This window comes from Ylistrum balloti, unplaced genomic scaffold, assembly GCF_031769215.1.
Source record: "Ylistrum balloti isolate Yb309-2 unplaced genomic scaffold, AGI_CSIRO_Ybal_v1 Utg369724, whole genome shotgun sequence".
Taxonomy (NCBI): Eukaryota; Metazoa; Mollusca; class Bivalvia; order Pectinida; family Pectinidae; genus Ylistrum; species Ylistrum balloti.
The window spans coordinates 1,761,772-1,786,325 of record NW_026781942.1 but is presented as its reverse complement, the minus strand read 5'-3'; the positions used below and the strand labels follow the sequence as shown (position 1 = coordinate 1,786,325).

The window sequence follows — 24,554 nt, the reverse complement described above, 5'->3', positions numbered from 1 at the left end:
TCGAAACGACGAGTAGATTTTCAGTCGAATGTGGACGAGCTCTAGCAATCAGGGAGGGATCTGAATCACAAAGTCGTGATTAATGCATAAAGCGTGTACACGGATACGTGTACGTATGCGATAGTTTGCAGCAGTTGTATCTAGACATCAAACCAGAAATCCGAGCTATCGAACAGGACCTTGCACGATGATGTCTTGATCGAAAGAGATTACCTCACCATGTAGACATCAAAGCAATGCAAAACAACGGTTTAAATGATAAAAAATCGCATGCTTCTTTCATATAACTCAGGACATTGATATATTAGATCTTTAGTGGTTTTCTGTTTCGTTGTTGATTAATGTTTAATGATAAACAACTTCGTATCCTCTGTGTTCTCCATGAAAAAATGTCGATAGTTTCCTACTGTTTTTAGACGGGGTCGCCCTGCAAAAACCCGTTCATAATCTCATTTAACGCTATACAAAAGGCGCGTACAATGAATGCTACAACACATTTTGATTCAAATTTCACGGTCAAGAACACAAGAACAAATGCACAAAATGGTTTGTGATATTGGTTTCCTGACAAAAGGTAAACTGCCTCAGGTACGAACCACACACCTTGGATCTCCAACTGCTGCGGATTGCAATAACAGATAATATACCAACTGAACTATCGAAGCCTGTGATACAGCGTAACCAGCGTGAACTGTGAACATACAACAAGGTAACCTGTAAATACCAATTACTAGGTGACCTATATCGGTACTTGGTGTGACGCGATCGGATATGCATTCCGTATATTCACGTACTAACATTTAACACACTACAGTAAGGATAATATCTTTTATTTTGAGGACTTACGTCCTTGAAACAGCTTGTATCAAATGATAACCTTGCTCATACTAATGACGAACGGTATCATATTGAATAATGCTCCCTGAATCGGTAGCATGACACCAAGTCAGGTCACAGGAATTGAAAAAGAACTCCGGTGCTGCACCGATATATCTAAATTTCGTTTACGCTGACACTTGGCATTGTTAGCAAACTTATTATAAAATTTACTGAATTTTATGCCGGACGGATTATATACAAATCTTGGCACTTATCACTTTAAGGTTTCAGTAAGTCCTTCGAAAATACCAGCATGTCAACATGATTATGATAAAAACTCAATACAACTAAGGCAATATATGAACAACAAAATTTACGTAGTCTCCTGAATGAGTACAAGGAAAAGCAGACCAGGTATTCCGGAAGAGTAGGCGTCTTCTAATCTATCGACGATGACAACCATGTAAATCTTGGTCAGTCCTAATTAGTAATGTCACGTTCTCAAATGAGAACAAGTTATGGATCATTGAGGAATATTTATTCCTGGAAAAATATGAATATGCTCAGTGTGGAATCGAATTTTTGTCTGATTACATTAAAAGTTAGTTACATTTTTTAAGGAGCTACTGATAAAATCGACTTAAAAACTGAACAGGTCAAGTATGGGTGTTTATTATACATAACATACATTGAGTCTCTGTTGATTTTAAAGACGACAATCATTGGCCAGTTTGGAGCTTGACATTTTAAGTTTTCTATCGCAAATACTGACGAACGGATGCATGGGTATCGTTGAAGTAATTAGATCAAAACGTTCACTATATATGTATCCCAGGCGTGCATACTAAATATAAACTAAGATTTGATATAAATGATGGCTACATATGTAACTTATTTGGTTTTGATTAAGTAAAGTATTATAGCCTTGGCAGAGAGAATGACAAAACAAGTTCAGTGAAGTCAAGTGACACATAAGTGTCCATGAGACGAAAATGTTTGTGATGTTTATCAACGTATTATGCTTGTTAAAAATCACATTTCTCGCTGACGCGGTAAAATCTGTCAACAGACTATTGGAATACCTCGGGGAATAATCTGTGCCTTTCTTTTGGCTGTTGCATGTACCATAATCAATGCACGGATAAATACACATTTAGGTTATTTTTTATAGAGGTAAAAGAATCACTATCAAACCCACACGTGTATACAACCGTCAAACGCCTAAGTACACATAAGCTTGCAGCCGACAAATGAGCATATGATCTACACATATTTACACTGTTCCCATCTCGATCGCCTAAGAGTTAGATGGACTAGAATATCTGTATTCAGTGATAAGATTCATGGATGACAGCTTTTACGTTTGAGTTCGACTGGACACCTCACAGGTATGATTGTCGGCTGGGTTTTATTATATGGGTTTATCTATATTTACTTCTTTGTTTAGCGAGCAAAACAATATACTTCAACGTCACACTACTGTAATCAAGCACGTGATCTTATATACACACACACATATATATATATATATATATATATACATTATTAATGTAGTTCAGCTGTTAAGTATCTATGTCTGAGGGATATTAATTCCGTCGATATTAATTGTTAGCCGGATTGATCACGTGTACATACACATCATATCTTAATCTGTGTGTTTCGAAGCTGAAAACGGCATCGTGACAAGCTATAATAAACACATATGTTTCCAAGTTGTTTTCAATAATTCACATCTTTTATTGACCGATCATCCCAGTCAACCTGTGATTGTGACTATGTAGTCTAGTAGTGTCGACATATTTCATGCGTAGGGAAGTAATGTTTCTTTGACCTACCATTTCAAAAGCAGTCTGCTATTTAACATAACTAGCGTTTTGCACGCTCCAGTGCCTTTACCACATTTAAGGTATGATACAATCATATAGTAATTTGTACTGTAATTATCCTCTTGTTTGATAGATGTAATGCAACATACACTTCATAACTGTGAAATATGGAAAATCTTTTTATTGTTTTGATATCCTTTTTAGCATATTCTGACACTTTTAAAAATTATTTGACGTTGTTTAACCAAAATAGGGACACACAAGACTACCCAGTTAATGTACTTTACAAGTGACAGCTGGTAAACATGTTTATTATGAAAAAAGTGTTAGTCGGTCGAAGTATCAAAGCTGTCTCAATCTGTATACATCTACAACAATTATGACTACACGTCAACAAGTTACATTTCAAACAAGTTTGTCTGGTAAGTTGATGCCCGAGGATTGATGGCATGATGTAAGCGGTATGTCTATACATAAGGACAAGGCGAGTTCATGTGACATTCGCAATTGATTATACATTCATGTGAATTTGAAAACAGCATTTTAACAAAATATTGAGTTCGTCTGAGTTTTTTTAGTCACTTCAGTTTGATAATCACTGTGGAGGTAGGTTATAATATTTCATTTATCTAACCCAAAGCAACGTGTTACTAATGTCAGCTTAAAGTTACTTAAAACTCTCAGTTATCTGCTTTATTAAATACAAATGTTCATCAATTGTTTATACATGTTTATGTCAAACAGCATCATTATTTATGGTAAAGCTAGCAATGCACAATGATTGTAGATATGAATTGACTTGTCTCATTATTCGCGACAGAAAATATGTTTTCTTAACTATGTAAATTATCTTTTGCTGCTTTTCAATTTCTGTAAATCAGAATAGTATAATGATTCATATTCCTGTATAAAGGGTTCCTTTATACTTCAGCTGTATTTAAAGACATTATTAACAAATTTGTCTTTACAAGAAACCTCAAAATGGCACGAATACCTTTAGTGGTTACATGCTCTAGAGTTCACAGTACATGTACTGATCATGTTTATTTTGAGATGGTGCCCCGTGAGTGACCTCGGGGTCAGCCGACATTATCCCGAAAATTGTTGATATTATTGCGATGTAACAACCGACATTTGTTCTGTTCAAACACGTTTTAGGAAGTGGTTTATGAAATTCTATATAATGGAGTACTTGACGGCTTTTGAAGTTTGATAATCCAAGATATTGTTTAAAAAAAAAAAAAAACACCCTTTTAATCTAAACTAGGATAGCTGATATTCAGTGCCAGAGGTAATGCGTCCTGCTCAAGGACACCGACAGCGTAGTCAGAATGATCCGAACTAGCTAAGCCTAAATAAATAAAATACCAAGGACACAACTTTCACGATTGGTATTTAAAACAGGTTAAACGTATTATCTGAGTCTATTTTTATATGACATTGTACTACTTTGTACCGGGTAAAGGGATATCATTTGAAAAAAAAAAAAAAAACGAAAGCCATGTTTCAGGCCAAATAATGAGACTAAATTCAAATATTCACGTATATCTTTCATCCAGATATGAATAGGATGTTTAACATATACTGCGGAGTTGAAATTCATTTGGCGGAAAGCCCTTTGTAAAAATCGTCTATCACATTCAAATTACGATTTAAGGGAAACCTTTAACTATTGCCTTTGCTTCAGGTCTTTTGCTGATATGTTAATGATGCATTGAATTACATTGACTATAAAACCAATTCGGCGTAAGCGGTTGGTGACCAAAACTGACAAACCCGAATTCAATTTGTTTACGAATGTCATGCTATGATATATATGCGAGAACGAGATAAATAAACTGATGAGATTTATTCAAACTTGTGAATCAGAAATGACACATTTTGTATTTTATAGTCGAAATAATTGATCAAATATATATCAAGATACTTTTGATATGTCTACTGATGAGAGATTTTCCTGATGCAATGCTATTTGAAAAAAATGTCACAAATCATAAAATATCGCGGATGCGTTCACCTTTAAATGACCTTAGTTAATAGGACATTAAATTGTACAAGCCTATACCACATCGTGGCAGAAATATTAATTGCAAATATCTCCAACGCCTAGGTTGCTTGATGGTACAGAAGGTAACGTAAAGTACCCACCTGCCTTTTTAGCCGGTAAAGATCAATTGGACAGGAATCGATATAAGGTCGTTTGCCTGACCATGTGTTTTCACTGTGTGCTATGGTTTCCTTACCCATTGCGGCCAGGATAACACGAGCAATTATTATAAGATAATGGTCTTATTTGAAAAATAATAATATTCAAAGTTAATACATTGAAAACCTAGCCTTACGTACATTGTAAATGTTTAATTGTGTGACACTTCAAACAACAATGGTATCAAACGGGCACTGAAGTATGGCTCAAAAAGGACCTCAAGAACAGCGAACTCAGTATCAATGTAGATAAAAGGCAATGAGCATGTTACCCATCAAATCGAACAGCATTAAAACCACTAAGAAATGTTCACCTTTTTCTCCTGTATCACATATCCTGATTCACATTTACCTAGGAAAATTTATCCAAAAAATGCACAGTCATATTTGGGAGCAGTTTTAGTTCTATGTAGAAAGGTAATTACTCTCATCATAGTAAGAGCAATTCTCCAGGTTTCCTGCAAGGACACATTTTGGTAGGTAGTTGATGACCTCCTCAGCGTTAAATGTGACTGGTAAGTCAGTGATCATAATGATGTTGCGGGGTGGTGTGTCTCACCGTGTCATGGTTAGGAAATCTCATCCATCAGTTGTCTCTACCGTATCTAAATTTGTATTGAAACTTGCTTTTCACGTTTTGTTTTTAGTACAATCTTCAGTGTGATTGCACTATAGCGGAGTCCGTCAGTGCACGAATACTCCGTGGACACTGTTCATTTTACCCTATTACAAGGGCGTAAACTTAAATGCCTATCACATCGAACATTTGCAAAAGACACACAAGTGAATAAGACCTTTAAATACAACTTTATGATTTAATCTAGTTAATTACTGTTCATTTATATTTTTTAGGTTTTGACTGAAAATGGAAAATGCAGAGAGCGGTTGCGAATATAAGAACGAAAATGGAATTTCCTTATTAGGCAGCGATTCAAAGAGAAAATTTACCAACGCGAATGATAACGGCGGCGCTATATACAGATATATGCACGACTCTTCGTTTCGGTTGAAAATACAGCTTAGTGTGTGCATCGGGTATCTAGCTTTCACGTTGGTAAGCAGGATGATTGATTGTGAATTGCTGTATCAGTTCACCTAACCTTTTTATTCTCAGTTGGTATTACATAAATACTGATCATATTATTTATGCCTTTTTTTCCTGCTATTTACTGTATTGTGCGATGCTGCTATCTTATACCATCTCTTCCTCATCTGGTTATTATTATCATTATCATCTGAGTTCAATAACTATTTCATGAATCTCGAAATTCGGAAAAATAAATTGCAAAAGAAGATTAATCATAGTAAACAGTATATGTTGGAATCTGATGTTGAAATTGCCATTAGGACTCACGCAACTAAATCAACCAACTACTGGGATTCTGTTTTGTCTCGGTAGAGTCGCTATAATTTATGTCTTTAACACTATTTCAGTATATTGTGGTTGCTTTAGACGGGCGTATCTGAAATTGTCTATACATTGGGTAGTTATTTTCACTTGTAAACTTCCAGTTGTTGACTTCAGAGGTTCATGATAGTCCGTGGTGTTATCTAACCTTACTAACTTAGGTCATTTGTAGCCTTTGACAGACATGATAGTACGTGGTGGTATCTAACCTTACTAACTTAGGTCATTTGTAGCCTTTGACAGACATGATAGTACGTCGTGGTATCTAACCTTACTAACTTAGGTCATTTGTAGCCTTTGACAGACATGATAGTCCGTGGTGTTATCTAACCTTACTAACTTAGGTCATTTGTAGCCTTTGACAGACATGATAGTACGTCGTGGTATCTAACCTTACTAACTTAGGTCATTTGTAGCCTTTGACAGACATGATAGTCCGTGGTGTTATCTAACCTTACTAACTTAGGTCATTTGTAGCCTTTGACAGACATGATAGTCCGTGGTGTTATCTAACCTTACTAACTTAGGTCATTTGTAGCCTTTGACAGACATGATTCTATGAATCTATACAGTTGTCTCTTGTGTCGAACTTTAATACGTTAAGCTTGGATGACAAGTGATGACATATAGTGATTGATTTAGTTGTACTAGTCCTTTATATCATTTGATAAAAAACAAATTGTGGTATGTGACAATGTATATTAAGATTAATAGCTATGTGGCTATCTGGCTACGGTTCATTGCTTAAATATGCATCAAACAAAATGGTTGATTTAATACAGATATTAGATGAAAATCTTCTCTAACTATTACATATTTATGTTATTTAACCTAGATAAGGAATAAAAACGATAACTGAATTATTAGTAGTCTAACACTCTTTTTTCTACTTTTACCATTTGCTTATTTATCTATTTTTCAGGGATGGGTCAAAGGTCAGGTTGGTCCAACATTTCCTGACATTCTCCAAATAACCGGAACGGATCTAGAACGAGGCTCCGCGTTCATTACGTCATTCTATGTTGGGAGGATTGTGGGATCGCTGTCGGGTGTACTGTACGACAGGTGCAACAAACATCTGTTCTTGGCGACCGTCTGCATGGCTAATGGTATCGTAGTAGCGCTCATCCCCTGGTGTAGTATGTTCGAACCGATGGTCGCCGTATATCTCTTACATGGTGCATTTGCAGCGGCCATGGATGTTGGTAAGGGACTAAAACTTCCATCTAAAGTACATAGTACATCAGTAAAATTTATGGACTTACTTACATACTACAGAATTCATTACAAATAATAGAAAAAAAAAAAAAAACATTTGTAATATTGATTGCTGGTTTGGAAAAACGTTTTAGACAAAGTGCAAAACAGTTTTATTTTCTAAATAATGTCTTACTTCCTCAAAAATTATGTTTTAAATATCTTTTTTTGACATACCAGAAAATCCCAAACAACTTCAATCATTATGATATAGAATGTACTGAATATTACTTGTTACGTAGTTTTCACAATGTGCTCGTTAGAATTTTTTTTACAAAGTACCCAGTGTTATACAGTATGATTAATTTCACTTTCTTCTTTAAACAGGCTCTACGGCGACATCTTTCTCAGTGTGGGGCCGATCAAGTCTTGTGTTTTATCAGGCCTACCAATTCTTTGTTTCAATTGGCGGAATTTTGTCCCCATTGGCAGTTGCTCCGTTTCTTGGCAAGTCAGCTCATATGCCAATGGGCACTGGATTTAACAGGTCTAGTAGCATCGCAACCATCAACTCATCGTCTCTTGATATGTTTCAAGCGCCAAACATCACCTTTGCGAGTTTAAGGAGTGCAACAATCAATGGTTCAAATTTTGACACAGAAGGCACTACAGAGGAGTCTATCCTGTACATAGCGTATTTTATAGCGGCCGTTTTGGTGTTTGTGTCAGGGGTGCCCTTCATTTTCTTCTGCAGAACATCAATGAAAACAGAGGAAGAGAATATTGTGATTGAAAATTCCCCTGAAAAAGAAATCAGCGACGGAAAAACATCTCGAAAAGATTTTAGCAAAACAGCAAAAAATATGGCAATTTTAAACATGTGTGTATTTAGTGGTTTATACACAGCGGTGGAGTTAGGCATGGGAAATTTTTTGACAGTTTTTTGTCTGCGACATATGAAATGGTCTAAGTTGAACAGTGTGTTTGCTGTTTCAATATTTTATTTGCTCTTTATGATTGGTCGGCTTTTTGGGATTGTCATTGTAAAATTCTTCAAATCTTTAAAAATATTGGGGTTTTGTATGATAATGACTATCATATCGTTTACAATTTTTCTCATATGTGCCTTCTACTTGTCCGAAATTGGGGTGTGGGTGTGTACTGGTGCAGCTGGTCTTTCGGTATCCATACTCTTTCCAACAGCAGTATCATGGACAAATAAGGCAATAGCACCAATGCTTGGTACGGTATCCACTCTTGTATTTGTGACATCATATATGGGGCCCTTCATCAATCCTCCACTCATGAGCTTCTTGATGGAGTCCTACGATTACATGTGGTTTTGTTATATTCTCCTGCTTGAGTGTGTCTTGATGTTCCTTACATACTTGGTTATGGTGTGGTTTGGAAGGAGACGCAGAAACGACGTTGTTTTATGTAAGGAATTTGAAAAATGAAATGTTTGTTTTTATGGTAGATATGGATCTATTTTTATTTCTATTTTTTATACATATAATATCTTTTGAATATATGTATCTGTTATTGTAAGAAGTATATACTTTTTAAACAAATTGCTTAAACAGATTAAATTAAAATTTCAAATCAACTCTAAACAAAGTATAATATATGACAATTGCGCGCCCAAACAACTTCATTGCCGTAAATTGTTACTTTTTGCGTAGTATATTTTGTCATAGATGAGCATTAATTTGACATATTTAATTATTACCAAATTGCCATATACTATACACCATATAGCTATATATTGATTCTGTCTGCTGATTCTTGATTCGTTTTGTACTCATATGATGGTTCAATCTTCCAGTAACCCTGACATTAATTTATCTGCGTTGTGACAATGTTTCGAACCGAAAACTCAGGAGTAGTGTATAGAATTGGTTGATAATTAAATGAAACAATATTGTTTTCAATGTGTTTAGTACAATTTTTTTCTTTGTTGTCCTGGTTATATTTATATTGTATTCAGAATAATGATGTAAAATATTTTCAAGTTTTTATAAAAGACATCAGTAGTTTTTTTTCCTGCAACATTATGTAAATGGCTACTCCAAAATGTTGTTCAGTATATTTGAATACTTTGGCTGTATCATTATAGTGTCCAGTTTTGATGTTTCATTATAATTATTATATTTTTTATCTTCGTATTTACATAATCAGATGTCAAAATGCACATCATTTGTACTGAAGCTTTGTTAAAACGATTCATTGTGTTTACGTATGATTTGCAACAATTAAAAAATGAATTGAAGAAATGAAATGAATAAAAAAAGGTACAGAAAAAATGAAAAATAATTGGTTGTACAACATAAAGTCAAATGCATCAAACAAACAGCAAAGCCTGAAAGAGTATGTTCAGTGTGTATTCAGTCATGTGTTTCAATTTTTATGTAGTATATGCGTGTATGTAAAATGTGTGTAAAAGTGTATATTTTCTCGGAATATGTTGCGAAGTCGTGATTTCATCATAATTTCCAGTGTTGATGGAAAATTTCTTTTGACAGAAATAAAAATCATAACAAAAACAAAAAACAACATAGAAATGAAATCAAAAACAGAATACGAAACAATTACTAAAGAGAAGAGAAATAAAAAAAATGAATTTTTCAATTAATGCATTTTTTGTTCGTAGAACTAACTGTTAAGCAACTAAGAAATCGTAAACGTTACATTTGTTCCAAATTCCTACATTTGTTATATCCCTTACTTGATGGCTGGCACTGAATGTCAGATTTATATACTATTATCACTAATGAACTTGATATGTATTATTTGGTACCACGAACTATGAGAAGAGAGAAATACATATAAGATATAGCTATTTTAAAACTTAAAAAAATAATTAAAACTCCTTTACATCACAACAACACTATGATGGCTGAGTGGTTAAGGCGTCAGGGGGTCTTTATCACTAGCCCTTAATCTCTGAGTCGCGGGTTCGAGACCTACGTTCAGCAGTCGCTAGGTACTGGCCGCAGGTTGGCGTTTTTTCTCCAATGACTTGACTTTCATCTTCTTCCCACCCCTGGAACGTCCTTAAATGACAGTGAACCTTAATGGGACCTAAAGCAACAATAATTAATTGTGGAGTAAACCATGGATTGATCAAACAATAGGAAAAGCTAAATATGAAACCCATTCAAATGATTATGAGGACATGAAACATAAATTGTGGTCGCGTTTTGCTGTCATTTTACGTTTACAATATATAAAAACAGACTGTCTAAATATAATCTCTTAATGAAGTTTATTATTTTTCACTTCAGTTGATTCATTCTCATTTTTCTTAGATTTTCTCAATGTTATATTGATCAAATATGAAAGTAGATAAAGGGGAATAACTCAAATAAAAATGCAATATTCGTGTATAACTCTCTGTTCAGTCCTAAACTGAAACCAGAAATTCTAACTACTTGGCATCGTATGATAAAATAATTAAACAAAAATTAACATGATCGTTATCATAACCGGCTCCATTATCCCACTGGCGATAGGAAATTCGTTGTGTTATTCATTGCGGCAATGGAGTGATATCCGCATCATAATAACCATTGTCCCCTGTGCGAGGCTGGAATGGACAGAATGGGAGATATCGCATGATATTATGCGACAGCCACTTCCTTGGCACGAGAGGTTGGTAAACTTCCAATCCCTCGCTGTATTGGCTATTTTTAGCCTCGTCCGGTTTTAACCACCCAGCTATTCCTCTTTCCTCTACAGTTCCTGATGGCACAAAGCAAAAACATATTTCAAAGATATCAAATCATAAATGTATCTACAAACTACAAAGACTGTTTTATTTAGTTGTTAACGAGACTATGGAGACAGTACCAATGATGATCTGGACAGTAGACAATACTTTTCTCATTTACTGCACTTATTTACGTTCATAGGGAACAATCGACGAAAACTGTAACTTTACTCATTTCACATCGCACTTACCTCAAATATCTTAATTATGAGTTCTTTATTTGTTTATTCTTTTACTCATTTCATTTTGTAGGGAACATTTTATAGTGTCCTTACAAATAATGTTTTATCTCGGACAGCGTGGCGTTACATTCCACTTGGTCACTCGTCACACCTCGGCCGATTCCGTAAATATATAATCAGTAGTTACCGGAATCAGCCGACGTTAGACGAATGACTGCCCGGTCATATCATACTGACAAAGGATGGACACTTCTTTACTACCGACTCATTTTAGATATATGTTAAGCAAATAAAGAATTCTTGCATGAAAATGCGTCATAGATATTCAGTATATTGTATATAAAAACAAATGAATCATACCAGGCACTGTGTTATCGAGGAAGCACGCTAGAATTCCGCAGCACAGATTTGGGTTGGCCATGAGGTTTTTTATAATGCTATCACGGTAGGCATTGCCTAAATGGAAACGGATAAGGTTATTTACAATAGAAACAGCTAATTGAATACATAGTGGGTTTTCATTGTACCTAATAACAGTTTTATACCGTGTATCATTAATTCTATTGCGTTTGGTATTCCTCAAATCAAGATGCTAGAATTTGTAATCGAATTTTGAGAAAATTGAGAGATATCCATCCCACAGTGCTAATATAAATCCGTTACTTCATGAAATTGACAAAAAAGCAACTGGATAAAGATATCAGATGACAAACACCAATAGAAAAAGCCTAGTCGTCTTGAAAGGAATCAATGTAAAACTTACAGAGCGAATTTCCCGAGAGGTTTGCCACCAAGGACAATTTGATAGTGAGATAAATACGAGGTCAACGTATTGTACACGTAATGATTGTGTCTTCTTGATAATAGGATGATAAAACCAGAAATTTGATGAATAAAACATTGTTATTCAGAAAAACTCAACCGCGTGTCATAACACTGTGCTTTAAATTTGCAAACAGATTGAGACAGAATTAATTATAATATAGCCTGCTAAACTGTCACAATTTGTGACGGGTTCAGTGTTATTTGTAGTTATGATTCATGTCTTGTCATAACAGGATACATTTTACAATGCTCATTTCATTCATTATTGTAAACGTACATAATTTATTGCGCAAATTTGTCATTGCACTCTTTATTCATGAAGTGATGATACGATATTAAATTGATAGTGCAGAAATAAGTATGTATACTGTGTCAACCTGTGTTGATGTCCTCCGGGTTGTGCTCCAGCCAGTACGGTATCATTATTCCGACAAGTAAGGCGATGCCTATGATGGCTATATTACGGGTTGATGATAACGAGACAGCATGGAGGTTCGACAATATGATGCCGTTGAACATGCCGTACATGATGATCATTGCACCCCCTAAGACCGGATAGGGCATGGTGATGAAAGCAGCGGAAACCTTGCCCACTACACCGAAGATCATGTATATTACACCTACCCATATAAACACATTCCGACTTGCCACCTGTTAACAAACATTTAAAATATATTGTACTCTTGAATGGTATGCTACGTGTTTTAAAACGTAATTTTTACAATGGCAATATAGAAAACGATTGTACTATTTACGAGTGTCGTCAATGTAAAAACATGCCCTTCCGGAACACCTATTTTTACAGGCTTTCTTGTGCAATATTCTTTATTAAGGTTTTACTAACATGCCGATATCTTCTTCTCTTGTTTCAGCTTTGAGACATGAACCTGAACTATCTGATCGGCATAAGTCAGATTTTACATATGATACACAACTCAATAACATCATATAATAAAAGTTAGATAAGAAACAGTAGAGCTAAAGTATGAATTTAACTCCATCATACAGATATTTCATCCATCTAGGACTTGCCATTAATGCTAACAGCCTAAATGAAACCCAAACTGGAATGTGAAAAGTTAGATGGGGAGGTTAAATGACGAAAATCCAGAAAAAAACCAACGTGGCAATATGATCATTATTCAAACTCCAATTCTATAAAACTAGAGTTAAATGTGAACAAAAGAAATATTTACACGGAGACTCCTGAAAAAGTACAAGGAGAATAAGACCAGGCGTTCCGGAAGAGTAAGCGTCTTCTGCTTCATCGATGACACCCTCAATGTAAACCTTGTTCAATCAAAGTAATAAATGTCACGTTCTCAAATAAGAACAAGGCATATCTAACGAGCATCAAATACGTCCAGTTTCATGGTGCACAAAGAAAATGAATATTTCTCAATGAGATCACTATGGCGACTATAAAACTTCCCCATATTTTTTATATCATCCTGCATCTTTTGTACCCTTGTGATACGAGTGTGTCAATCAGTTGACGAATTCTTGCGTGAAAATCGTGATAGTGGGAACAGACTCTTGAATATCGAAATCATAACGTTCATCGTACAGCTTGGTGAAAAACAGTCCATGTTGGTTTCGTTCTAGAAAAAGACCGAGATAAGCAGCCGATGTAGAAAAGTCTATTATGTCTGATTTCCAGTTCTGGTGGATATATATGATGAATGTAGTCAATACATTTCTTGTTATTTTAAGACAAGACGTAATCTATATATATCTGAAGGTGATATTAAACGATTTCGCAAGGTCTTTGTGACCTGTTACCATAAGTTCTACAATGAATAGTCTCGTTTGAAAAAAAAAACAAGTCAGCAGAGAGGCGCAGTTGGTTCCCATAGGTATGCTAACAGTCTGTTGGAAGATCTTACCACCAAACCCGAGATATTGTCAACCAAACTTGATCATATTTATGATTTCCTCCTTCGTATGTTTCGTATTTGATTTGAACGTAAATTTTACGAAATACCCTTCAGTATAGTTCACAACCATATATTTATACCGTCGTTTACCTTTCTTGGAGAAGAAAGCTCTCATAACAAGAGAATGCATATAAGGTTCACAAAAGCAACAGTCAGTACAAAGACAATATTGCTCTTAAGCTTGACCACTTTTTGCAGTCATTCTGGTTTTGGCTTGGTTTGGAAATATTTTATTTTTTTTAATCAAAGCATTAGGCACAAGTTATATCAACTCATTTAACCATCTCCTAAACAAATACATACAGTAATATTATACAAATGAATTACGTGACAACAAAGCGACCAAGCCCAAGATATGAACCCATTAATCAATTCTAAAGTAAATATTTGAATTTTGAGCCCAATGACTTACTAGCCCAGTAATTGTAATTGTATTGGCCAATTGATATTTGTTTATAGATGGTTTACTCACTCTTGTAACACCAACTGCGCCAATATTCGCACCGATTGTACTTGTTGCGTGTCCGCACCCAACAGCGCCCGATAACGCACTACAAATTCCCTCCACTGCGATTCCTCGATTTATGCTATGCGCAGCTGGTGGGGGGACGTTACATGTTCGTGCGCATGCGTTGTAGTCACCAATGGAATCTAGGATTGATACTATTGTGCCAATCATGAAAGCTACAAAGAATCCAACGTTGACGTTCGGGGTGCCAAACTGATCTGAAAGATCAATTTTAAATTATCAGGAGATTAAAAATCCTAATTGTTTTCGCTCGCAAGTAAAAAAATAATCTGTATCACAGCAATTGGGATAGTCGTTTCTGCATGTTTTGACAAAATATTGGCATTTGCTATCATAAATCAGTTGGAGAAAACATTAATTGATTAGAGAATTATAATATTTCTTATAAGCTAAACGTAACAGAAATGCAATATTATTACTCGGATAAGGAACGCGAAACCATGTGGCATTCGTTATAATCCCGGCCCTGGCATCCGTTCTGGCAAGATATTCTACCTCCTTCGGATTATCTGTCAGTGCTCCGGCATGTGTCATTATGGCTGACACTGTCCATCCCACGAGCATACCGATCAGGATCTTAGGAGAAACAACAGTTATGCTCATAATTGATTATCTATATTTTCAGTAGTAACAGCTTCCATGGAAGTCATTGACATTCATTCATGCTTGCTTCTCATTATTGATTATTTATCATTTTGTTGACATGTGGTAGTGATTTATTGCGGTATATATGAATAGATTTTGCATTAGGATATAATGTCATTTTAAATTATTCTAGATGCACAGATAAAGATCCTACCGCGAACACTCTGTGTAAGGGGTACCAATACACGTGGAATCCCTTCTTTTTGGACCAGGCAGGACATGGCATGTTCAACTTACTCAAATACAGGGATAGAACGATCGAGGTTATTGCTGTCCTGGAAACAATAATAATAAAATTCATTATGATATGATCAAAGATTCATACATTTTGAAAAAAAACAACAACTGTAAGGTCATGATATTTGGCGAGGTTATCATTTTCATGATTCACGGGTTTTCTTGCCCGAAATATTCAAATGTCGATGAATTTTGTTCAGTTTAAACTTTTAATATTTATTAGTACATATTAGACAGGAAACCAGTAAATTGTTTACCAGTCACATCATAAGCATATTAACTGTTAAACGATCATTTTTGTGGGGCTTAAATTTTGTGGTTTTCCAAAAATACAAAATTTTGTTGGCATTTGATTTCGTTGAAAAACTTGCTCACAGAATTAGCTAATATTAAAATCTTTGTCAACTTTTAACAATTTATCAATTTGTCGACATCTAATATCAATAGATTTCAGCTGAACAAGTAGCGAGACTGGAGGTTGCTTATTTCATTCTGTTTACTTTATCACCCGATATGCAATGTTCCACTGTCATTACATACATCGGAATGTATTGTTGTGATGTCAAGAACGCATGGTAAATTGATTGTCTATATTCTATTTCACCATATTATTGAGACAATAATTCTAATATATGGAAAATGTATTTGTTACGAATTATTCAATATGCAGCATAAAACGAGTTGAGTAATATTAAGTGTCTCTCTTAATATTTTGTTCTGAAAACATAATTATTTTTACTTATAATTTCTTGAATATTTCCTGAACATTTAATACATAATGGATTTATAATTTTCAAATTGAGGCTAACAGACAAGTACTTACGTTAATTTGGAAGTAAATTCAACGAAATTATACATGTTAGATATACAAAAAATAAAATATTAAATGTCAAACGTCAGTTCATCTTATATATGCTATTATTATCATTATGCAAAATGAATAATTGTTTCACATTTAACAAATACAAAAGATTAACCACCGCTATACAAACACGAACGAAACATCACGTTTCGAAATGAAATAAAACCCCCGGAGTTTAATATTGCTTGGTTTCATTATAGCGGAGCATATAAACAATTAGCTAAATATATTTTAAACGAAGAAAACATGCTACGTATTCGTGAACAAAGTTAAGCAAAATGTAAAGTACCATATAGTCAAGCGTAAAATGCAAGTTAGAAAAAGAAGTAATTTTAAGATCAAAAGAAACTTTCCGTTTCCGAAATGCTTCGCAAATGCCTCCTATGATAACGAAATCTTCCGGTCAGCGTATTTGAGGAAGTGGTCGACATTTTAGTCCAATGCATCTATCTATACATACCTGTAGATTAGTCGCTTTACATCCAGATTGGAATAATGAAACTGGTTCGACAGGTTGCAGGCCTTGTATACCGCAGGATGAAAATACACGTTTCCAAGCAAGTCTTGGACTAAAATGTCTACCCCTTCTTTAGATACCAAGACCGGAAGAGCTCGTTAGCTTAGGAGGACGGTCACGATACGATTAATTCAATAAGTTAATATTCATTATCTAATACGGTTAAAATCCATCCAACACGATAAATACCAAGTCGTAAAGAGTTGTATGAGTTTTTATTTTCATAATGATTATGTGTTTTACGAAATGAGACGTCCGAACTCTTCCAAACTTACGGTAAGGTTAAATGCTAAAAATATAAACAAGTTCCCTACTTATATTGAAAATTGAAACTAATGTCCTATTCTGTTTATAACATAACTTAAACACAACAGAAAACATTAATGAAAACAGTCTGCCATTAGGTTGATATATCTAAATTGGCGAGAATTGTGTTCCATAGCTCTTCCTTTGCTGACTTCAGAGACACAAGTCGGAATAGAACTAATCGATACCTTCCGCTAGATGCTTTTTACACGTAAGGGAATAACAAAACTGTGATGACGGACGTTAGTATTGTCATAACAGTGAAATCATACAATAAGACTGTATCCACTAGTAATTTGGTCCATTAAAGGTCGAATATATATTACGTTAAATACTATGTTTAAATTCCTTTGGAATTTGCTTGATTGAAAATCATTATATCAGATCAGTGCCGAATTCCTGTTTCCAAATAACCCTTTAGATAATTGATTTCTCTGAAGATTCACGGACATTTGATACAACCTTTATATAAATAAATAAAATTGACTCTTGTCAGCTCTTTAAGTAAGGCTACAATTACATTACTGTATCAATATTTGTTTATTGTGTATTCTGAAAGAAACCTGGTAAGTATGTACGTACACTGCAGATATCCCCCAATGTGCTTTGGCGAATTTGCTGGAAGACCTGGATATGAATATTCCGCCTACAAGTATGGTCGGAACGATGGTGACAGGCCCGATGAACTTCATGAGAAATCCCACGGTTCCCGTAAGTCCAACTACACAGTGGATAAGACCGACCAGGATCAAAGAGCCTTGAAACTGTGTCAACATAATAAATGTTTGTTAGTAATGACGTAACAAACTTTTTGTCGGCGTGGTAAAACAGTGATAACGGAAACAGACCTGTAAATACTATAGGTTGGTGATATAGGAATGATCCTATCTAGAAATGGAAAATTTACAATAAGGGCACAATATGAACAAAAGAAAGATTTACACGAAGACTCCTGAAAAAGCACCAGGAGAATAAGACAAGATGCTCCGGATGATTGGGCATCTTCTGTTTAAGTGACATCACCCACCATGTAAATATGTCAATCCAAGTAAGTAATATACGTTCTCAATGGAAAACAAGGTATACAACAACGGGACCAGCAGGCAAACTAACGATCATCAAATACGTCCAGCTTCATGTCACACACAGAAATAGAGATCACTATGGCGACAATAAAGCTTCACCATACTATTCATCAACCTGCATCGTTTGAACCCTTGTGTTGAGTTTATCAGTCAGTTAACGACTTCATGCACGGAAACCAAGATAATGGGAACTGGTCTTTGAATACCAAATCAACTGTGATATGTAAATACTATAGATTTACGGTGAAATAACATTGTTATTATATACTCTAATGTTATTAAACATATGAAGAAATAAGATGAATATGTATTCATTTCCATTCGTTTACTTGCAAACATTTTTGTCGTAACTATATTTTTTTCATTAAGGTTGATATGAAAGGTAGTCTATCCAATATCCAAAAACTTCTGAACTCGTTTTATCGTGGTGCTCATCACATACCCATCTGCATTTTAATACTGGACATGCCCATTTTCATTACACGACTTTAACATCATCAAAAATCCATCAAGGGGACAGTTTAATTCTTAGATCATTTACCTGTTCACCTGTTTATTTCATTGAGTCTAGAACAATTATATGTACCAACATAAAAGTAATAATAGTAACCTAAGCAGATCAAAAGAACACTGATATAAGAAGTATGTATATTTACAATTCTTTAACGTTTTGTACTTTGTTTTGTTTTAAACAACTGTTTAATACCAAATTAACTTACACACAGATGGATAGCATCTTTTAACAAATTTATAAGTAGACACAATAGAACCAAATAATGAGCTTAAATGGATTATAATCTGCTTAGTCCTTGTAAGACTCATCAATGATGATAATTGACTTCGGTTTGAAACCTAAATAAAAGGTGAAAAAGGGATCGAAAGAAAAGTCAAAATTAAAATGCAGAGGTTCACTTGCTTTATTTTAGATGTAAGGAGATTCACGTAGACAAAAACTCACCTCCCGCAATCTGTAGAAAGCGAAACTTCGTTTCATTTCCATTTCATAATGAGAAGTCATATTTGGAGATGCCAAGTGGTACTGTGTTTCATTTGTAATTGTGAGACTAGTCTCTGAAATATATTCCATGAACAATGTTCAAGAACATAACGACTTGTTTACATTAGCAAATTACCAGCGGTACGGTATATAGCTGAATATTGTTTATACAAATAAATACAGGCAACTGCTCGTATTATAAGGTTATTAATTTGTGTTTTGAGTACTTCAACGAAATCTTCAGTAAGGCCCGAAATAGCTAGGCCAATAGTGAAAACACTACGTAGTGATCATATTATTAATTAAGTTGTCCATTTACGCGTAACTTAATTGCCACGGTAGATCAATTTCTACTGTAGTATATTTTTTGTCATGAAAACGTACAAATTTGTAAGAAGCCTTCCATTCTCGCTTACAAATAAACCAACGGTGTAATGGAAAATTGAAAATCTTTTGGTGGTTTTAACTACAGAATTTGCAACACAGTAGTTAAATTTCATTGAGCTAATATTTAGCAGTTGTCCCGTTTTCAGCTAGTTTACGGGAATTAAATTTCGTCCATGTCTATACATTGATATTTATATATACATTCGTACAAAAAAGTTTTTTTTTATATATCAATTTTATACTTTTAAGGTTACCTTTATTCGCGCTATCTTTAAATGCTGCGATGAACGTGAAGTTATATCCCCGATAATATTACTAATAGTACAGTAAATATCCTACCTGGAACGGTACAAAAGTTTGTGTCAAGGCGCTGTAAGGCCAGAAGAGGTATTACGTAAACAGGAGTTGCGCCCTGGAACAGTGGTAATCTATGGATGTAAAAAAAAAGACAAAATACTTCATTTCATCAATTTACAAGTGTGTATTAAGAAATCAATACTTCATTTCAGATTAATTTTATTGCGAGTATCTTAAAGCAAAAGGAATTGGACAACAGGAAAAGTCAATGAAAGTCCGCTCCTTTTAAGATTCTACAGAATACACATCAACTTTACTTCAAAAGTACAAAACGATGACTCTAGATATCAACATTACAGTTATATTATAATTTGAGAAATGAAAAAGTGAAATATGACTATTAAACTTTATAATGCTACAAACTTTTTCATAATCTACAAGAGCTACCACAAATATCAGTCCGTTCCTCAGATTTAGTCAGGAGGTCAGCACAGATCACTGTCCATAACATTCTTCGCTCTTTGCCGATCAATACGACAGTTGAAGAATAGACCAAGATTTGTGGCAACATGAGTATAAAATTAGTTCTGTAATAAAAGCGATTTGTATCGTTCATGGATCTCTGAACTAATTCTAAATATATTTATTGGTGTTTTCATCAAAGTTAGGTCAGCCATGTAAAAAGGGTTTTGGACAGCAGGCGGGATACATCACTAAGAGCAGAAAGAGAGTTAAAGAGAAGTGGTATTTGATTAGTATAAAAATGACACTGGGGGAAGAAGTAAGCATAACCTTCTACAGAAAAATCACATAAGCAGACAGGTCTGCCAGATATTTAAAGATATCTGAAAAGTGTCACCCACATCAAGTTGACTAGAAACAAAACTTGTTTTACAGCTCAAATGGATGTAATTTTGGGAAACAGACAAAAAGGATTATTCCAGTCAGATATAAGTTTTAGAAAGAAGCTAGTATTATTTAGGTGGATTGTAGGTAGTGCCACATCAGATAATACATTTAATGTGATGTGATCAGACCAAGTAGCATGACTTTAGATGTTTTCTCTATTAAACCTGTCAGCAGCTTCCTGTCTGTCTCCCTCAATCACGCCATATAAAGATATGTCATCCACAAACAATTTTACCTCAGACACTAAAAACAAAAAAATAAAATTTTATAATAATGAGATAATGGATATGATAGGTTAGAAGAACAATGTTGCTTCTTTTGTCTACAGTACTGTAAACCGAGTTTCGAAATTAAAAACCAATTTGCGAAACTTTATTGCCAGATACTAAGATAGTATGATATAACAATAGGGTAGCGAGTACAAGTTTTTGCGAAAATTATGTCGAAATCGCGAAAGTTATTTTTAGTCTATCGGAATCAGTTTCAATATGTTAATTTAACAGATATAAATTCTAATTATCACCATTGTCTAACCTTATACCAAGCGTGACTTGTAGGAGAGTCGTAATCCCATTCATGAACATGGTGGAGCTGAGGAGATCTGTCTTTATGTCCGGGAAGTCGGATGCACAGGCCACTTCAGCCACAAATGTGGAAATTGCAAGCGATCCTGATAAGGATAGCAGTGCTTGCTAGAAATACGAAAAATAGCATGTAACGTCAAGCAACGTAATCTACAAAGTGAGATAAAAATAGTATGAATACACGGAATGAAGACAGGAATGCATTATACAAAATTATGGTGAGAAAGGTAGACAACTGTATACTTGTGCGTATTGAAAGAAAGTTCTTTCTTGCCTTATTGCTCGAATGATTTGAAGGCCAACGTAATTGTTATAACTATATTGTTAAAGGATAAATTCAAGGAATGATAGAGAGACAGGAAAGGCATTATATGAAGAATAGAAGACATCAAAATCCAAAGTTCAGTTGACTATAATTTTTTACAAGCTACCTACACAAAAATATAACTTCATACATATACAGAAATTTAGCATGTGCGTATTAGAATGACGTTTGCAGGCACAGATTGGTTGTATAATATAGTGTATTTATTATATGTCATAATATTTACCAATAAGACATGAATTAACAGATCAATAGAAATACTGACTTTCAGAAAAATTCGTTATCCAAACTCAAACTTAATGCATTGTACCAAAGGAAATATTTACAGCATTGAAAAAGAGAATAATTAAAGAGCATTTTGCATCATCAACAATAAATGACAAATTCTTTTCCAAAGTAAGGTTGTACATACAATTTTGCAACATAATTTACATTCGAAAAGAATAGAGCTAAAGTATGAATTAGACTGCATAATAAACGTGTTTCGTACTTTAAATACTCAACAGCGAGGCTTCGGACTTAATGATTAAAATCCTTGGAGGCGAGTGAGAACAATACAAAAAAAAGGGTAGTTATGTTCATCCCTAAATTCAATAACATTTGATAAAATATTGGGTTATTTCTGGAGAGCCTCAAGTAATTTAACAGACAATGATGAAATTAAGACTAAGATGGAATGGCTAGGAGTTCTTTCCTAGTGCTGTGTAATATTGAAATCATTAAAATATGCTCCTTTGCGCGCCCTACAAGGGTCAATGACTAGATTAGCTTGTTGTCAGTATGATATGTCCGGTCTGTTCGTCATGATACTTCATTTTCAACAAATTTCATTGCTCAAAAAAGGGCAAAGGGATAGTGCATCAGGCATTGCCTATTTAAGCCAGCAACTTCTAGATGGCAATTTGTATATATAATAAGTCCACCTCCAAAACCAAACTGCCTATCCTTTCGGTAAATATCATGAGAAAAACTGTCTAATAAAAGGACAATGTCTGGTATCGATGGATTAAGTTTCTGTAATACATATCACTTTCGGAGAGTTCACTTTCTAAAATATTTTACTTTTTGCTAATAGATCTAACATTCAGATGAGAAATTTGAAGATTGCGTAGAGGATCAGGATTTAATTCTCTATCATAACCCAATAGCAAAAGAATTACTAAAATCAGACAAAAATGAACACTGTTATCAGGAAACGTTAAAACATAAGTACAAAGTATCTCAGAAAATATGCAAGATACACTGTATAGTACATTACTCCCACGCACCTCCTACATCCATAGCTGAATTAAGTATGGATAAACCATTAACCAGTATCTAAGTGATATCGACCAAGTGGTACACGAGATAAATGGGGAACAAAATATGACAAAATAAAGTAATACTTTGGTGGATACACATTATATACAATATTACATGTATATTTATATTCAGAACCAACAAAGTCATGAACTGGGTACGTCAAAATCTGCTTAGGGCTAATTTATACACTATTTAATAAATGTTACTTTTTCAAGAGTCGGAAGGACAAAAATGTATCTTCAAATTGTCAGCGATGGAAATCATCTCAAGTAACCTGCCCGCTACACTACACTACGTCATGACATTGCGTCTATGTTAAACGTTTTAGCGTGATGACACTCTAAAAGTGTCCAACATTGTCCTGTCAGTCGTTGATACAATATTTGATAGACCCTCTTTTGCAAGGAAGCAAAACATTAAACAAAACAAAACAAAAAGAAAACGAAAAAGAAGAATGTAATGACAGCATACATACCTGAAATGCAAAGAAGATTGTCATATAAATCGGTGGTGTATCGGTGACTTTGTACAACAGTGCTTCTGGCATGTTTTCCTGTTCATATTCTATTTCAGGTGTGCTGCTATCATTGTCTGGATTCATCAACAAAATAGCCTCTTTTTCTGCGAGGGGTTTCCCATTTGTTGCCTTTTCCTCCATGTTCACTCTCTCTGTCATCAAGAAAAATGAAGATGTCAGAATGGGTGGTTTGATATACCATTTCAATCCAGAATACCAATAGACAGTCATTAACAGATTTTCGGATCAAAAACCGAATATTGTTTTTCAAATAACTACAACTAACGGCCATCAGTACATCTAACACTGAAGTATGATTGAAAAAAGACTTACGTAAACTTTTTCATAGAACTTGGAGATTTCCATTAGACCAAGGAATAGATACGTATTTGACATATTTAGTACACATTTTTCATGTTCTCTTGTTTCAAAATTCAACTGGAATAAAGATATTTACTCTGGTATGATAACGTACCTTTTGGTATGATATGTCTGCTAATAATACATGTCTATCAAATCATTCCCTTTTTGTTTGAAGTTTTGAGTCCACCAAATATCGAAATTACGAAAAGATAAAAACACAATGGTGCATGATGTCATCACAATGAACAGTCATCCCATCATGTCCGGTTAAGTATACTTATTTATAGATGAACATTTTCTTGTAATCATAATACAAACATTACATACAATAAATATAGCAGGGTGAGAAACAAAGTGATTATACAAGCGCTCATGATCCATTGACCTTACATTCAAAGTAATACCGGCAATCAGTCATAAGTCTTTTCTCTTTCGTCAACTTTCGTCAACGCAACATAAGTTAGTTATTTCAGATCGTTTTAAACAGTGACAAAGTAAATGAAACTTACAATGAAAAATAATAG

General features: G+C 34.4%; 2 protein-coding genes across 2 annotated transcripts; one reads left to right on the top strand and one right to left on the bottom strand.

Moving 5' to 3' along the window:
• Positions 1–2,131: 2,131 nt before the first annotated feature.
• Positions 2,132–8,912, top strand: LOC132565510 (sodium-dependent glucose transporter 1A-like). The gene is made up of 4 exons (XM_060230161.1): positions 2,132–2,207; positions 5,703–5,904; positions 7,181–7,463; positions 7,843–8,912. Exons 2-4 carry the CDS (start codon positions 5,716–5,718, stop codon positions 8,910–8,912), a joined length of 1,542 nt encoding a protein of 513 aa, XP_060086144.1. The 5' UTR covers positions 2,132–2,207; positions 5,703–5,715.
• Positions 8,913–10,384: 1,472 nt separating this feature from the next.
• Positions 10,385–23,808, bottom strand: LOC132565509 (solute carrier family 23 member 1-like). The gene is made up of 12 exons (XM_060230160.1): positions 23,626–23,808; positions 21,474–21,631; positions 20,073–20,161; positions 19,308–19,420; positions 17,847–18,028; positions 15,497–15,617; positions 15,117–15,273; positions 14,641–14,894; positions 12,609–12,882; positions 11,767–11,862; positions 11,023–11,196; positions 10,385–10,536 (listed from the first exon to the last, which is right to left on the bottom strand). Exons 1-12 carry the CDS (start codon positions 23,806–23,808, stop codon positions 10,385–10,387), a joined length of 1,953 nt encoding a protein of 650 aa, XP_060086143.1.
• Positions 23,809–24,554: the final 746 nt, after the last annotated feature.

Bases quoted from the DNA above. Each gene is read 5' to 3' on its own strand.
- LOC132565510 (XM_060230161.1), top strand. From the start codon at position 5,716: ATGGAAAATGCAGAGAGCGGTTGCGAATATAAGAACGAAAATGGAATT. The intron at 5,905-7,180 runs GTAAGCAGGATG...TCTATTTTTCAG, and splicing joins GGTATCTAGCTTTCACGTTG to GGATGGGTCAAAGGTCAGGT. The intron at 7,464-7,842 runs GTAAGGGACTAA...TTCTTTAAACAG, and splicing joins TGCAGCGGCCATGGATGTTG to GCTCTACGGCGACATCTTTC.
- LOC132565509 (XM_060230160.1), bottom strand. From the start codon at position 23,808: ATGGAGGAAAAGGCAACAAATGGGAAACCCCTCGCAGAAAAAGAGGCT. The intron at 19,421-20,072 runs GTAGGATATTTA...AATATATTTCAG, and splicing joins AAACTTTTGTACCGTTCCAG to AGACTAGTCTCACAATTACA. The intron at 18,029-19,307 runs GTGAGTTTTTGT...ATGTTGACACAG, and splicing joins CTTTCTACAGATTGCGGGAG to TTTCAAGGCTCTTTGATCCT.